The following is a 16,139-nucleotide window of genomic DNA, read 5'->3' as shown; positions in this document are numbered from 1 at the left end:
ACGCCTTTTTGCTGGGGAAATCTGAAGTTGGGTCTTGATAAAGGTTACCTGAACTTACTGCAGGGTTCAGACTTTCATTGAAAGCTTTGAGCTCCAAGAGGTTTTTGTTTTAAAGCTGCTCATTTCTTTCAGCCTCCTGCGCTGAGTTTCCAATGTCATGTATCAGATGGAGCAGTGAATGAGTAGCTAGTATCATTAAAAATTGTAAATTTTTCATGAGTGCAGGTATTGCGTCATTTCATCAGCATTGTAAGGTTTACTGGCAGCACCGGGAGGTGTGGGCTGCCTTCACTAGAAATGATGTGGAGGAGCCAGAGATGGACTGGGTTGGATCAAGTTAAAAAAATCACACATCAGGCTATAGTGCTTTATTTGGAACCACTAGCTTTCGGAGCGTTGCTCCTTCATCAGGAAGCTGTGGAACCGGATCATAAGGCAGAATTTATAGCAAAAGATCACAGTATAGTGCAACTGATCGGATATATTGAACAAACCTAGATTGTTGTGAAGTCTTTTGTCTTTTAGAATAGATTGCAAATTTTAGTTCATTAATGTGTAAATCCCAGAAAGTCTTTGAAGTCAGATTCTCGAGATGACTTAAGGTTTTATATAAATAGGTTTCATCTCAGTTCAGACAATAATGAAATGTAAGGTTTGAGTCTGTCTGTATCCCAATCTTGGTTCTATTTCCAAAGTAGGAATTTATAAATATTACATGTATCAACTGCGTGCAGGTTGTTTGCTTTTTGATCAAAATTGAATGTATCTGCAAATGCAAATTCACCCCATAGACCTGTGTGTGCATGAGAGAGAGTGTGTGCATGAGAGCGCGTGTGTCTGTTTGCGTGTGTGCATGCTTTAAGCGTGAGTGTGATGGAGGAGAAGCCTGTGAGAGGGTGTGAGTGTCTCAGAGAGAGCATGTGTATGAGAGAGGTATGGATAAAAGTGAGGGGTTGCATTTTGCTAAAACAAGGAAGGGCAGGATTTGTATAGTTAATGATAGGGCCATAGGTTGCGTTGTAGAACAGAGACATGGTGGGTTTCAGGTACATTGTTCTATGAAAGTTGCATCATTGGTAGACAGGGTGGTTAAGAGGCGTTCATTACACTTGCCTTCATTGTTCACAGCGTTGTGTATAGGAGTTGGGACATCATGTTGGTAAGACCACTTTCAGAGTACTGAGTACAGTTCTGGTCGCCCTTGTTATAGCATGTCGGAGAAATTTGCCCAATAAGTTAGAGATCACAAAGCACAGTTCAAAGTGAAATTGACAAACACTTTATTACAAGCAATGTCACTGGAAGAGAAACTGACTAGGCTGACAACTGACAGTCTGTACAGGTAGATCAGAATTTATCTTCTAAGAGCTGAGGATGAGACCAGTTTTTATAATAATGCTGTACAATAAGGCTGGTTAAGAAATGGGGAATATACAATGTATCTGGAAATGGAGTAATCTAGTTACAAGGATGCTAATTGGAAAACCGTTATCAGATGAATGTCCTGTTCCTTCAAACAGTGTAACATCCTGACTATCGATGGTTCCATTCCTCTTCACAGGTAGGTGTTAACTTCTCCTCTGAAGTGGTGAGGTGCTTCCATTTCTTGTTCTGGAAGCAAGTCCTTGCTGGTGCCTCTCTGTCTGACCTGCTCTTTGTGTGGCTTTGGTAGTGTTGGGTTGTGAAACTGTCCTTGGGGCTTTGAGATACCTGCGGTGCTCTGTCATTGTTAGTGAGGTTGAAGTGTATTCCTTTGTCCGTGTGTGCTGTCAGGTTTGGTTTGCGAGCCTGTATGGGCATTCTGGGTGTTTAAGGTACAGTTTGGCCAATTTTGCTTTTGTGGGCCTATTGTGGGTTGGCAGAGTGGCAGATCTTTTTCCACAACTTCCCCTCCCTTTTCTTTTTGTTTTGCTTAGGGGAGGGACGAGAAGGGGCAATGTAGCCGGAGCCAGGGGGATTGTCGGGTGGGGGTCTCGGTATCAGACAGACAGCTCTCTGTGTCCGAGTCTGGTCCAGGAGAGGCTATTTTAGGGACACGGATGTTCTCCCAGTGGATCTGTGCTATCTGAGTGGTAAGGGGGACAGATGGTGACAGAATTGTACTTGGTGTGAACAGCACAGTCGGATAGCCATGGCTAGCGCTCTAAGCCTGGCAATGATAGCGATGACGGCTATCGGTCCCTGCAGTCAGGCTCTGCGCGTGCCCTCTTTCACTGTGAGTAGGTAATCCAGGGCCATCCTGTTCTGCAGAGTCACAGTACAGATGGCAACAGCCTCCACATTCAGCTGGGCGAATGCGTCTCCTGTGGAGTTTGCCACCTCCTGTACTGTGACAGCGAGTTTGTGGGCTTCTACCTGTAACTGTAAGGTTGCAGAGTGGGGTGACATCAGGTAGAGAGCTGCTTCAATGGCAGCGAGGGCTCGTCTGCTGCGTGGCATGGGCTTTGGGAAGGGAGGGGACTGGAAGTGATAAATGAATGGTACCGCATACTCAACATTGTAGCTCCCTGTCCAGGACGACAGCAGCCAGGGGTCGGCTTTGTGGCCACAGATAAAATAGGTGCCGTTGTCAGTCTGGAGATGGAGTGTCTGGGTCCCTGTCCAGCTGGTGAGGAAGGTGGTATTCTGGGTGATCCTGTTGAGGACCTGTCGGTTTAAAATGCTGCCTTCTGCAGCGGATCGGCGTGCTGTGGGAATTAGGAGCAGGGAGTCATTGCACCGGCTCCAGCCAGCCTCCCATCCAGATGGCTGTGTGTGTTTCAAACAGATGGATCCTGCAGGTGGCCCGTGTGTGTTAGTGTCAGCAATAGTCAGGGCTGGGGGCTCATGGGAGAGGTTGTAGGCCGGGTAAAACCACCCTTTATATTTTTCCAGGTGGTAACCTGCAGACCGCCAGCGGGCCCCATATTTGGTCATTGCTGGTGGTATTTTGAGTGTGGTAACTTCAGGGGACCTGTCAGGTTCCAGGCACCATTCCGCCATGTCAGAGATATTTAAGGGGATTGAGGCTAAGGAAATGCCCCCAGTGAGAGTGGACAGGGACCTAGTGCAGACCCAGCAGCGGGTCTGATTAAATTGCTGGGCATACCCATGGGCCATTTTGAGGAAGGTGTTGGCCTGCAAATCACAGTGGGTTATGAAATGTGCTGCCCCTTGGCCCTGTTTACCAGCAAGCCACAGTGTGATGGTCAGACAGATCAGATGGTGATGGCTGCCGCGAGCATCTGGATTCATCCTCTGTGTTCAGAGTGGTGCCTTCCTCTGTGTGGTCCCTGTTCAGAGGTTGTGGAGCCCTCTTGCAGCGGGTGGTAAGTGTCCATTCAGGCCATCCTTCCAGTTTCACAGCAGTCCGGGTTGTCATCGGGATCCGGTACAGACCTTTCCACCGAGGGGAGAGAGAATCTTTTTCTAGTGATTTTATCATGACATAGTCCCCAGGTCAGAGCAGATGAATGGGCAATGATTGGGGTGTGGGCAATGCAGCCCTGACCTGGTTGTGTGAGCACTAATGCTCCTGCTAAGGGCCTGGACATACCCTAGTGGGGCCTCTTGTGTCAGAAACAGGGCTGTGTGAGTGTCAGGGGTCTGGTGGCAGTGGGCATAGGCTGCCCCATAAGTACTTGAAAAGGGGTGAGCACAGCTGTTCAGTTTGGCTGCGCATGTGTAGCATAGAGGGCAAGTGGCAAGGCGTCTGACCAGGTCAGTCCTGTTTTCTGGGTGGTTTTAGTCAGTGTGGTCTTCAGGATGCCATTCATCCGCTCGACCATGCCTGACGACGGGTTGGTTGGGGATGGGTTGTCGCTGTGGTATCCCTAGTGCCTCGCTAATGCTGGTCACGAGCTAATCCGTGAGGGAGTCCCTTTCTCCGTCGTTATGCTACTGGGAACTCCAAATCTGGGGATGACATCCTTTAGGAGGCATTTTACTACCATACATGCATCATCCTTTCTTGTGGGAAATGCTTCCATCCAGTCGGAGAACATGTCTCTGATGACCAGGATGTACTTGTAACCCTGTATTTGTGTGTGAAGTCAATCTGTAAGAGGCTGAAAGGCCCCTCAGGAACTGGCAGGTACTTGACAACTGGCTTCCCTGCATTGTTCTGCAGGCAGATGAGGCACTGTGACAGCAGGACTTGGGCAGCGGCAGTGAATCCTGGTCCATACCAGGACTGCGTTACAGTGTGTATCATGCCCCTCTTGCCTGTATGGCCAATGCTGTGGGCTGCTAGGGCCAGTGTGTGTAGGTGGGCACTTGGGCGAATGATGTGGCCATCAGGGTGTATTAGCAGGTTGAGGGAAGGAGATTGTGTGGCCCCAGTGCAGGCCCAACTGTCCTTTTCCTGCTGTGGAGCAGTTTCTTGGGTAGCTTGCACAGCCTCCATGGGGTCAGGGAATATGGGAGCCTGCAGGATGTAGATGGTGGGGTGCAGTGCAACTTCCAGGCTGCTGTGTCAGCTGAGGCATTCCCGAGGGTGACCGGGTCAGTGGCTGAGGTATGGGCACGGGATTTGATAATTGCTGGGGCTGAGGGTAACAGGGCTGCTTCCAGGAGATTAGAAATCAGTGTAGCGTGTTGTAGTGGCCCCCCCTGCTGACGTGATGAAGCCTCTCTGTTTCCAGAATGTGCCAAAATCGTGGATGACTCTGAAGGCATATCTGGAGTCAGGATAAATGTTTGCTGTGTGTCCTTTAGCAATGACACAAGCCCTAGTGAGTGCAAACAGTTCTGCAGCTTGTGCAGATGTGCCATTTGGCAGTGCAGCTGACTCTAGAACTATGAAAGGAGTGCAGAGGGCACATCCTGCCAGTGTGCAGTGGTCTGAGGGCCTGAAAGATGAGCCATATGTGTAGAATATGAGGTCAGAGTTGTCTAGAGGTGTTTCAGAGAGGTCAGGGCATGGGGCAACGACCTGCTGGACAAGGTCTAAACAGTTGTGTTCATCCGTAATAGTGGTCAGAGTGAGTGGAAGCAGGGTGGTGGGGTTTAGGGCAGGGGCACATTGTAGGGACATGATGGCTTTGGATAGTAAAGCAACCTCATAGCCAATTCTCTGGGTGGCAGTGAAATGTTGCTGCTGGAAATGGAGTAATCTAGTTACAATGATGCTAATCGGAAAACAGTTATCAGAGGAATGTCCTAATTCTCAACACAAAGCAACATTCTGACAGTATCGATGGATCAGGAGCTTCCATTCGTCTTCGCAGGTAGGTGCTAATGTCTCCTCTGAAGCGGTGAGGTGCTTCCATTGTCCTGTCCTGGGAGCAATGCTCTTGCTGGTGCCTCTCTGTCTGACCTGTTCTTTGTGTGGCTTTGGTATTGCTGTGTTGTGAAACTGCCCTCAGGGCTTTGTGATAGCTGTGGTACTCTGTCATTGTTAGTGGGTACTTGAGCTGTACAGGTATTCCCTTGTCTGCAAGTGCTGTCTAGTTTCACTTGTCAGCCTGCTTGGTCCCTGCTGAGGCATTCTGGGTGTTTTGGTACAGTTTGGCCAATTTTGCTTTTGTGGGCCTATTGTGGGTTGCCAGGGTGGCAGATCTTTTCCCACATACAATTACCAGGAATACTTGGAATCCTGAGAAGGATTCAAGTGAATCCTAGAGAGATGTTGCATCCCTTGGACTATTCCCAGAAAGTGAATAAACTATCAAGACTCCAATTAATTGGTAATTTGTATTTGTTTAAAAATGTGAAAACTTAATGAAGAGTTCTTCCAGTTAATCATTGGGTATTCAAATTTCTCTTCAGAATTAAAGATCATAACAAAACTGGGTGTCATTGTGGGATGTTGAATCTGTAGTATGTGCTTGGTAAAATTTGGATGAACAATATTTCAAAGTGAATTTTATCGTGTTAAGTACTAAGACTTTCTGGAGAGGAAAGATTTGCCCTTGTGTGTTTTGCAACACTTAATCAAGGTCAGTTCAATAAAATATGCAGACAAGTTGATGCTAGAGTTGGGAGCTGTGGCAAAATATCAGAAATAATGCAGGTAGTAGCACGGCAATTAAGGTTAGAAAGTTAGCTAAAAAAATTATAAAAACAGGTTGGATAGTTTTGTCAGCTTTTCTTAAAAAAAAAGTTAACAAAATGAGTCTGGGGATTCAGTAACGGAGGATAAAGAGATGGCACATGAATTGAAAAGAGTTTGAATCTGACTTCACTAGAGAGGATACAAGTAACACCCTGGAACTAGCTGTAAATCAGGAATTGAAAGGGAGGGAGGAACTGAAGAAAATTACAATCACCAAGGAATTAGTACTGAGTAAACTGTTGGAACTACGAGCTGATAAGTCCCGGGTATTTGAAGGAATTCATCCTAGACTCTTTAAGAGAAATTAGCGAGTGAAATAAGACCATAAGACATAGGAGTGGAAGTAAGGCCATTCGGCCCATCGAGTCCACTCCGCTATTCAATCATGGCTGATGGGCATTTCAACTCTACTTACCTGCATTCTCCCCATAATAGTTAATGTATTGGTTTTAATTTTCCAAACCTCATTAGTTTCAGGGATGGTTTCTTTAGATTGGAAAACTCCTTTCTTCAAAAAGGAGAACAGAGACCGCGAACAGGAAACTGCAGACCATTTAACTTAACATATGTAATGGGGAAAATGTTCAAAGCTATTATCAAAGATATTATGACAGGGCACTTGTATAAGTTCAAGGTAATCAGGCAGCGTGGATGTGTTTTTGTCAATGGGAAATAATGTTGTAATAATTTTTTGAAGAACGGCCTCTCCGCACTGCGACTAAGCTGATGAATCTCCAGTGCCCACAGGGAATGGAATCCCTTCCCTCAGTCCCCACATTTCCACAACTTCTCCGCAGTTCTGGTGACTTTTTGGCCCAGTGTTTCCGATAAACAATTGAAAGTGTGATCACACTCAGGAAACGTGTACAGTCACTCCCTCCTGCGAATAGTGTAATGTTTCTTCAGTCTGTGTAACTGGTTAAAGCGCTGCCCATAGTCAGCTCATGGGGAGACTCTCTCAACAAGGGTAAAAGACATACAAAGGTTGAGCAGCGAGACAAAATGCAAAAGCAATAAAATGTCGAACCACGGGGAAAACATATTGTGGCTCGACCCCTTTTTTTCCCATTGGCATTTGGACACTTAAAATCTGCCAGTTACACCAGCATCCCGATAGAGCATACAGCGCATGTTTGCCGGTGTCAGCAACGCCATGCGCATGCTCGCCGGGTGTCAGCAAAACACTGGGCATGCTCATCTCAGTCCGCACAAAAAGGCGCGCGATCTTCTTTTGATTGACCAATAGGAAGTACAGGAGGACCGGAAGGAGTCTAGTCCTCCTGCCAATCAGAGCGACCCCATTGTCTGAATGCGGAAGTTGGACCCTGAGTTTCTGAAGCTGCTGCTACTTCTCCTGTTTCTCTGAATGAAGATTGAGCTTCACCCCAGATTGCAATCTCCTTCCTCTGTAAGTACGGCACTGTCTTTTCTCACCACCTTTTCCAATTCTTTATTTTCATTCAGGGCTTCAGTTGTTGACTTGCAGCAACTGAAAGGAAAGGGAGTGAATCGGGGTGGACAGACTCTGGAAACGTTGTTCCACGTCTGTGTCGCAATTGGCAAAATAGACAGGCAGGAGACTGGAAGAACAAGCCAAGTAGCATCTGGAGGTGGAGAAGTCGACGTGTCAGGGGTAACCCTTCTTCAGGATTGGGGATGGGTGCAGATAAAGAGTGTCCTTGGGGCAGGGTGGTGAATTGGGGATAGGTGAAAGGTCTGACCTGGTTGGTGAATGGGAGGAATAAATCTGGTTCGTGACAGTGATGAGTGGAAATGAGGGGGAGGAGCTGAGAAGGGAGTCATGGGGGGTGGGGGGGGAATGGGAAGTGAGGTTATTTGAGACTGGAGAACTCAATGTTGAGTCCTCTAGGCTATAGGCTGCCCAGGCGGAAGATGAGGTGTGGATCCTCCAATTTACTATTTGGTTCATTGTGGCAATGGAGAAAGATAGTCTTTTCAGAAAGGGAGTGGGAAGGGGAATTAAAGTGGGCAGTGACTGTGAACCCGCCTGCGACGTTCAGCAAATCGTTCCCAAGTTTATGCTCAGTGTCCACAATGTCGAGAAGACCACAGTTGGAAAACATGAGAAAAAGAGTACAACAATATGAAGTTGTGAAAAAGAGCAGAAAGGAAGTATATTATTTAAATGGTGATATACTGAGATGTGGAGAAAGTGAGATCTGCAGATACTGGTGATTAGAGTCAGTAAGTGTGGCGCTGGAAAAGCACAGCAGGTCAGACAGCATCTGAGGGGCAGGACAGTCGATGTTTCAGGCACAAGGGAAAAGGGAATGATATGTGGATATAGAAAGGGGGTTCAGTGTCCTTCTACACCAGTCACTGCCAGTTGTTAGACAGATGCAGCAAGCAATCAGCAAAGCAAGTGGTATATTGACAAGAGGAATTGTGTTCAGAATTGTGGATGCCTTCTTGCAGTTAGGGGTCATTGAATATATTCAAGGCTGAGTTCATCTGAGTTTTGAGCAACAATAAAGTGGATGTTTATGGGAGAAAGCAAGAAAATGTTTTTAAGACAAGTACAGAACAGTTACAGAGTCATACAGCAAAGAAACAGACCATTCAGTCCAACTAGTCCACGTTGAATATATTCACAAACTAATCTAGTCCTACCTGCCAGTGTTTGGCCCATGTCCCTCCGAACCTTTCCTATTCATGTAATTAAGCAAATGTCTTTTGAAAGTAACATCACTTCCTCTGGACTTTCATTCCACACACGAACCACTGTATTTAAAAAAAAAGCTGCCTCAAGTCTTTTCAAAACCTTTCTCCTCTCTCCTTTCAAAATTTGCTGCCTAATCCTGAAACCCCCACCTGAGGGAAATGACACCTGCCATTCACCTCATGTATACTTCTCATGATTTTATAAACCTCTATAAGGTCACTTCTCAACCTCCTGTGCTCCAGTGAAGAAAGTCCCAGCCTATCCACCGAGATGTTGGAAGATTCATATCCAGTTATGGTCTGTTCAATGCTGGTTCAGGCTCCAAAGAGCAAATGGCCAACTCCTGCTCCCAATTCTCACGCTCTGTGTCCAAAGTTAAAAATCAAAAACACAGGATTATGGTCCAACAGGTTTATTTGGAAGCACTAGCTTTCAGACTGCTGCTCCTTCATTGGGTGGTTGTGAAGAATAAGATTGTAAGACACTGAATTTATAGCAAAAGTTTACAGTAGGATGTAACTGAAATTATATATTGAAAAAGACCTGGGTTATTGTTAAGTCTCTCATCTTTTAGAATAACCATGTTGGTTTTAGTTCTTTCATATGTAAATAGCAAAACCTTTTTTTAAAAGTTACATTCCCAATTGGTGTCATGTTGTCTCAGACAACGTATTGAAGGTGTGAGTTTCCCTGTGTGAGGCTGTCTGTACCACAATGGTTAGATTGATTCTAATCTTAAAAAATGGATTAACAGAATCTTACTTGGATTCATGCAGTTTGTGTCCAGAACAGCAAGAGACCGTCAGATATAGGAACAGCAATTAGGTCATTCAGCCCATTGGGTTTGCTCATACCATTCAATCGTGGCTGTTAAGTTTCTTATCCGCGTTCTCCTGCTTTTTCCCCGTAACCCTCGATCCCCTTGATACTCAAGAACCTATCTATCTCAGTCTTAAATATCCTCAGTGACCTGGCCTCCACAGCCTTCTGTGGCAGTTAATTCCATAGACTCCACTCTCTGGCTGAAGATGTTTCTCCTTATCTCCAATGTAAAGGGTCTTCCCTTTACTCTAAGACTGTGCCTCGAGCCCTAGTCTCTCCTCCCAATGGAAAGATCTTCCCAACATCCACTCTGTCCAGGCCGTTCAGTATTCTGTATGTTTCAATTAGATCTCCCCTGAGTGTGGGCCTGTTAAACAGCATGAACCAGATCCTTCAGGATGAGATACAGCAGGGATTAGGTTCTACAAAGTGAGAAGGGAGGGAGAGTGTGTGGGATGGAGATTTTCAGCTTCTCGAGAATGAGAGGAAGCAGAATTCACCTATAAATTAGAATTGATCGGATGATCCAATGGGCCAAGGGAGTGGCAGATGGAGTTTAATTTAGAGAAATGTGAGGTTTTGCATTTTGGTCAAGCATTCCAGGCAGGACTGGCACAGTGAAGGGGAGTGTTGCAGAGCAAAGAGACCTTGGAGTGCAGGGTCATAGCTCCTTGAATGTGGAGTTGCAGGTAGACAGGATAGTGGTGGTGGTGTTTGGTATGCTTTCCTTTATTGGTCAGCGTATTGAGTATAGGCGTTGTCATGTTGTGGCTGTACATTGGTAAGGCGACTTTTGGAATAGTGCGTCCAGTTCTGGTCTCCCTGCTTTCGGAAAGAACTTGTGAAACTTTGAGAGGGGTTGGAAAAGATTTGTGAGGATGTTGCTAGACTTGGAGGGTTTGGACTACAGGAAAAGACTGAGTAGATCCAGGATATTTTCGCTGGAGCATCAGAGGCTGAGGGGCAGCCTTATAGAGGTTTATAATTGGCATGGATGGGGTGAATATCCAAGGTCTTTTCCCCAAGGTAGGAGAGTCCAAAACTAGAGGGCATATGTTTGAGGTGAGAGGTGAATGATTTAAAAGGGCCCTGAGGGGCAACTTTTTCACGCAGAGGGTTGTGGGATGTATGGAACGAGCTGCCAGAGGAAGTGGTGAGGCTGGTACAATTATCTTTAAAATGCATCTGGCTGGGTACACTAATAGGAATGGTTTAGAACCATAAGAGCCACATGCTGGCAAATGGGACTAGATTAATTTTGGATATCTGTTTGGCACAGACGAGTTTGACCAAAGCGTCTGTTTCCGTGCTGTATGACTAATTGTCTTCGGTGAAAGCAAAAGTGTGGTTGTGAAGACTGGACTTTCAGAGCAACTTTCAAAGATGTTTTGCCCTTACTGGGAGCAGAAGAAGTTACAATGAAATATTTGATTTGTGAGAGAGCAACTGAGTGAGTGTGGACATTTGGGATTTTGGTGGAAAGTGGGAATTCATTGCCCTGTGGGGATCAAGCCCTCCCTATCCAGTCATTTCATCTGGTGGATGAGACTCGGCAGTTCATGCAGGCAGTCAATCCAGATAATATTTTATAAATTCCTGCTTTGGAAATAGAAACAGTCTGACTCAAGACTGAGATACAGGCAAACTCTGACCTCATACCTTTAGTGCATTGTCTGAGCTGAGATGCCACCTTTTGTTGTAAAGCCTTATGTTATCTTGAGAGGGTGCCTTACAGGAAGTTCTGGGATTTATATATTAATGATACCTGCAATCCATTCTAAAAGATGAAAGACTTAACAATCCAGATTTGTTCAATATATCATTTCCGTGGCAGGCCACAAATGTCTTTCCATAAATTCTGTGCCTTATGGTCTTATTCTCCACAACCACCTGATGAAGGAGCAGTGCTCCGAACGCTGGTCCTTCCAAATAAACCTGTTGGACTATAACGCGCGTTTGTGTGATTTTTAACTTTGCCCAGGTTCGGGTGGATTGACCGTGCTAAATTATGCATAGTGCCCAGGGATGTGCAGGTGAGGGTGGATTGGCCGTGTTAAAGTACCCATCGTGCCCAAGGAGGTGCAGGTTTGTGTGGGTTAGCCATGCTAACTTGCACATAGTGTCCAGGGATGTGCAAAGTAGGGTGGATTGGCCAAGGGATATGGGCCAAGTGCTGGCAAATGGGACTAAATTGATTTACAATATCTGTTCAGCATAGACGAATTGGACCAAAAGGTCTGTTACTGTGCGGTATATCTTAATGACTCTGGCTTTCTACTAACGTTTGCCACGTCTCTTCTGTTCAGTTTCTCTCTGGTGTCTGTGTTATTCCTCAAGCTACATTCCCCATTCATCCTGAATTGACACATTTTGTTTTGCTTCCCAAAATCAGACCTGCTCACTCTCAGCAGTATCCCAATGTTGTGAAAGATATTAACTTTCAGGTGGAGTTATCCAATATGTAAGTCTTGACGTTTTTGCTGTTCTGATCCTGAATCAACACCTTCAGCAGAATTACTTAGAGCGGAGTGAGAACAGAGAGGGGGGGAGAGAGAGAAGGATGTTGCTATCAATTTTGTGGAATAACAAAAGAAAAGAATGCTCCACAGAAAGTAGAATAGCTTGTTCTGAATTTCTACCCTGCATTGACAGTGATGACTTTTGTAATCTCTTTTTCCAGAGTATTTGAAGATCCGAAGACAGAAGTTTCAAAATGAACAGATGAAGGCCTTATGCCTGAAATGTTGACTCTCCTGCTCCTTGGATGCTGCCTGACCTGCTGTGCTTTTCCAGCGCCGCACTTTTCAACACTGACTCTCCCCCGTCTGCGGTCCTCACTTTCACGTCAATATCTGACAGTCACTCAATCGATTGGGACAGCCACGATTTTTGATTATAATTCTGTGAGAAGGAGCAAAGCTTGTTGGTTCCTATTTCAGTACATTTTCATTATCAGTTGCTCTGGATGAGAGACCCTACTGTTGCTGCGCACTGAGTGTGGAGCCTGAAACTGTTATACGGCCTGGAAAGAGGAATTCACAGCAGTGAGGGGCAGTACATGCATTTGCTTGTGGCTGAAGCTTCGGACATGGAGAAACCATCGAAGTGTGGTAACTGTGGGAAAGGCTTCCGTACTCCGTCTGACCTGGAGATTCATCGGCGCATCCACACCGGAGAGAGGCCGTTCTCCTGTCCCAAGTGCGGGAAGGGCTTTACCCAGGTCTCTGCCCTGCTTAGGCACCAGCGGATCCACACGGGGGAGAGGCCTTTCAGCTGCCCTGAGTGTGGGAAGGCTTTCAGCGATTCATCCTCCCTACTGACCCACCGGCGAGTCCATACGGGGGAGAGGCCCTTCAGCTGTCCCGAGTGCTGGAAGGCCTTCAGCGATTCCTCCACCCTGCTGAGGCACCAGCGGGTCCACACGGGGGAGACCCCCTTCAGCTGCCCCGAGTGCAGGAAGGCCTTCAGCCGTTCCTCCAATTTGCTGACCCACCAGCAGGTCCACACAGGGGAGACGCCCTTCTGCTGTCCTGATTGCGGGAAGACCTTCAGCTATTCCTACTCCCTGCTGAGGCACCAGCGGGTCCACACAGGGGAGAAGCCCTTCAAATATTCCGAGTGTGGAAAGGCCTTCAGCTATTCCTCCTCCCTGCTGACCCACCGGCGGGTCCACACAGGGGAGAGGCCCTTCTGGTGTCCCAAGTGCGGGAAGGCCTTCAGCGATTCCTCCTCCCTGCTGACCCACCGGCGAGTCCATACGGGGGAGAGGCCCTTCAGCTGCACTGAGTGCGGGAAGGCTTTCACCCGCTCCTCCCACCTCCGGAGCCACCAGCGACTTCACGTACCATCGCAGGGGGACTGACAAAGCGAGTGCCGTTATCGACTGGACTATTAACCCAGTTCTGGGATCTGTTGGGTTTGAATACCACCGCGGCAGATGGCGGAATTGGAATACAGTCAGAATCTAACGATGAAACCATTTTCTGTGGGGGTGGGGAAGGGCAAAGAAAATCCCAATCTGATTCACGCCATTTTTAGGGAAGGAAACTGCCATTGTGGGAAAGGATTCACTCGGTCGTCCCAGCTCCATCCTTTACCTGGTCTGGACCCACAGCAGTCTGTTTCACTCCACACTGCCCCCGTTTCCGGCCCCACGGGTTAAGGCTGTACCAAGGATCCAATTACAAAGGGACAACTCTGTGCTGACCGATAGTAAAGAAAGTGAGGTCGCTGGGGGGCGGGGGGGGGGGGGGCGGGGGAGTGTGTGCGCTTTTACCTTGAACTGTTTAAAAAGCCGCTACTTTCTCTACATCTTTTTGCTGGGGGGAGGGGGGGGGTCTGAAGCTGTAACAAAGTTGGGTCACAATAAAGATTACCTGAACTTAGTGCTGGGCTCAGACTCTCATTGAAAGCTTTGAGCTCCAGATGGTTTTTTGTTTTAAAGCTGCTCATTTCTTCCAGCCTCCTGCACCAAGTTTCTAATGTCGTGTATCAGATGGAGCAGTGAATGAGTAGCTAGTATCATTAGAAATTGTAAATGTTTAAGGAGTCCAGGTACTGCATCGTTTCATCAGCATTGTAAAGGTTACTGGCAGCACTGGGAGGGGTGGGCTGTGTTCACTCGAAACTCTTATCTTTAAAATTGAGAATAGCTAAAATGATATATTCAAAAACATCATTGAAGTCTAAACGCATTTCAATTTTTTAAAAGAGCTGCTGAAATCTTTCTGAAACTTGCACTGGAATATGTGCAGTTAGGCCACAGCTCAGGACAGGCTGTGAGGGGTGAATGACCTATTTCTCATTTTGTGAAATTGGTTTCCAACTATGGAGACATAGTTATAGAGTTGTAGAGCCTGAAACAAACCCTTCAGTCCATACCTTAAATGAATCTGGTGACCCATTTGCCAGCATTTGGCCTATGTTCATCTGTACCCTTCCTATTCGTATCCCCATCCAGATGCCTTTTAAATGTTGTTTGTTAAATATACCAGCCTCCACCACTTCTGCTGGCAGGTCATTCCATACACGCACCACCCTCTGCGTGAAAATGTTGCCCCTCAGGTCCCTTTCCCCACTCACCTTCAACCTATGCCCCTTTAGTACTGGACTCCCCTACCTGGGGAAAGACCTTGGGTATTCACCCTATCCATGCCCCTTACAAATGTCTATAATTTTGAGGAGGAGAAAATGAGGACTGCAGATGCCAGACATCATTTTCCACCCCCCCCCCCCCATGCCTTCAACTCAGCACTGCCCTCTTGACCTTTTCCATCAACTTTTCAATCTATCAGCTCCACCCACTTCTATGGTTTTCCAGCACCCCACACGGCATAATTTTAAGGTAATTGGAGGAAGGTTTCGGGGAGATGTCAGAGTAGGTTCTCTACTCGGATAGTGGTGGCTGTGTGAAATGCACTGTCAACAGTGGTAGTGGAGTCAAATACATTAGAGACATTTAATCGACTCTTGGATAAGCACATGAAAATTAGTGCAATAAATGGTATGTCGGGCAGTCTGATCTTAGAGTAGGATAAAGGGCCGGTGCTGCATCGAGTGCCGAAGGGCCCGTACTGTGCTACATACCTAAGTAGAGTCACAAGTTTTGTTTTATCAGTAGTACAGTCAGATCCGAGCAAACAACGACATGCAGGTCATACTGCGCTTAGATAGAGTGAGGCATACAGGGTTACAGCTGCACAAGAGGTGCGCAGAAGCAAGGTCAACATTAAATTTCAAATTGGAGAGCTCCATTCAGCAGTCTAATAATGGCAGGGAAGAAGCTATTCTTGAACCTGTTGGTACATGTGTTCAAGCTTCTGTATCTTCTGCCTGACAGAAGATGATGCAGGAGATCAATCCCGGGGTGGGAGGGGTCTTTGAGGTTGGTAGCCTTTCCACGATAACGAGAAGTGTAGATGGATTTCATGGGTGGGAGGTTGGCTCCCGTGATGGACTGTGCTGTGCACACCACCTTCTGTAGATTCTTCCAGTCCTGGGCAGAGCAGTTGCCGTAGCAGGGTGTAATGCACCCAGATTCAATGCTTTCTGTGGTGCATCTGTAAATGTTGGTGAGTGTCATTATGGACATGCTGAATTTCTTGAGCATCTTGAGGAAGAAAAGGTGTTGTTGTGCCTTCTTGACCGTTGCATGGGTAGGTTTAGATATTGAGCCACTCCTTTCTCATTCTTACTAACTCCTTTACTTGATGCAGTCACACAGTCAGTTTCATACCTTGTGAAGGTATCTCTTTTGAAGGCCTTCTTCAGAAGGATAAAATATTATGAAGGGCAAAGGTAGTGTACATACATAATATGAAATCTTTAAACTTGAATTCATTTTAAAGAGCAGAACAATGTATTTATGGTAAAAATGGGTCAACTTAACAGGTTTTATGAAGGGTGAGAGTGGGAAGTATGTGGAGGTGCATGTTAAAACAGGACCAAGTCTGCATGGCTTTGACAACAGGAGGTCATGTCTGACAAATCTATTAGGATTCTTTGAGCAGGTAATGAGTAAGTTAGACAAAGGGAGAGCCAGTGGATGTGAGCGATTTGGATTTCCAGAAGGCCTTTGACAAGGGGCCGAACAGGAGGCTG

At 46.5% G+C, this 16,139-nt stretch overlaps 1 protein-coding gene across 1 annotated transcript; it reads left to right on the top strand.

Annotated features, from left to right (window-relative positions):
- Window positions 1-12,597: 12,597 nt before the first annotated feature.
- LOC148144717 (uncharacterized) lies at window positions 12,598-13,697 on the top strand. The gene is made up of 2 exons (XM_087975059.1): window positions 12,598-13,038; window positions 13,120-13,697. Exons 1-2 carry the CDS (start codon window positions 12,598-12,600, stop codon window positions 13,399-13,401), a joined length of 723 nt encoding a protein of 240 aa, XP_087831185.1. The 3' UTR covers window positions 13,402-13,697.
- Window positions 13,698-16,139: the final 2,442 nt, after the last annotated feature.

Source organism: Chiloscyllium plagiosum, unplaced genomic scaffold (assembly GCF_037043375.1).
Source record: "Chiloscyllium plagiosum isolate Xiang-an unplaced genomic scaffold, Cpla_swu_hap1 HiC_scaffold_27, whole genome shotgun sequence".
Lineage (NCBI taxonomy): Eukaryota > Metazoa > Chordata > Chondrichthyes > Orectolobiformes > Hemiscylliidae > Chiloscyllium > Chiloscyllium plagiosum.
The sequence above is the reverse complement of the archived record's forward strand: the minus strand, read 5'-3'. Positions and strand labels throughout refer to the sequence as shown.

What these genes read in the sequence shown, in the direction of transcription:
- LOC148144717 (XM_087975059.1), top strand. Translation starts at nt 12,598, where the DNA reads ATGCATTTGCTTGTGGCTGAAGCTTCGGACATGGAGAAACCATCGAAG. An exon ending in ATTTGCTGACCCACCAGCAG is followed by an intron (nt 13,039 to 13,119) that starts GTCCACACAGGG and finishes CTGAGGCACCAG; the next exon opens with CGGGTCCACACAGGGGAGAA.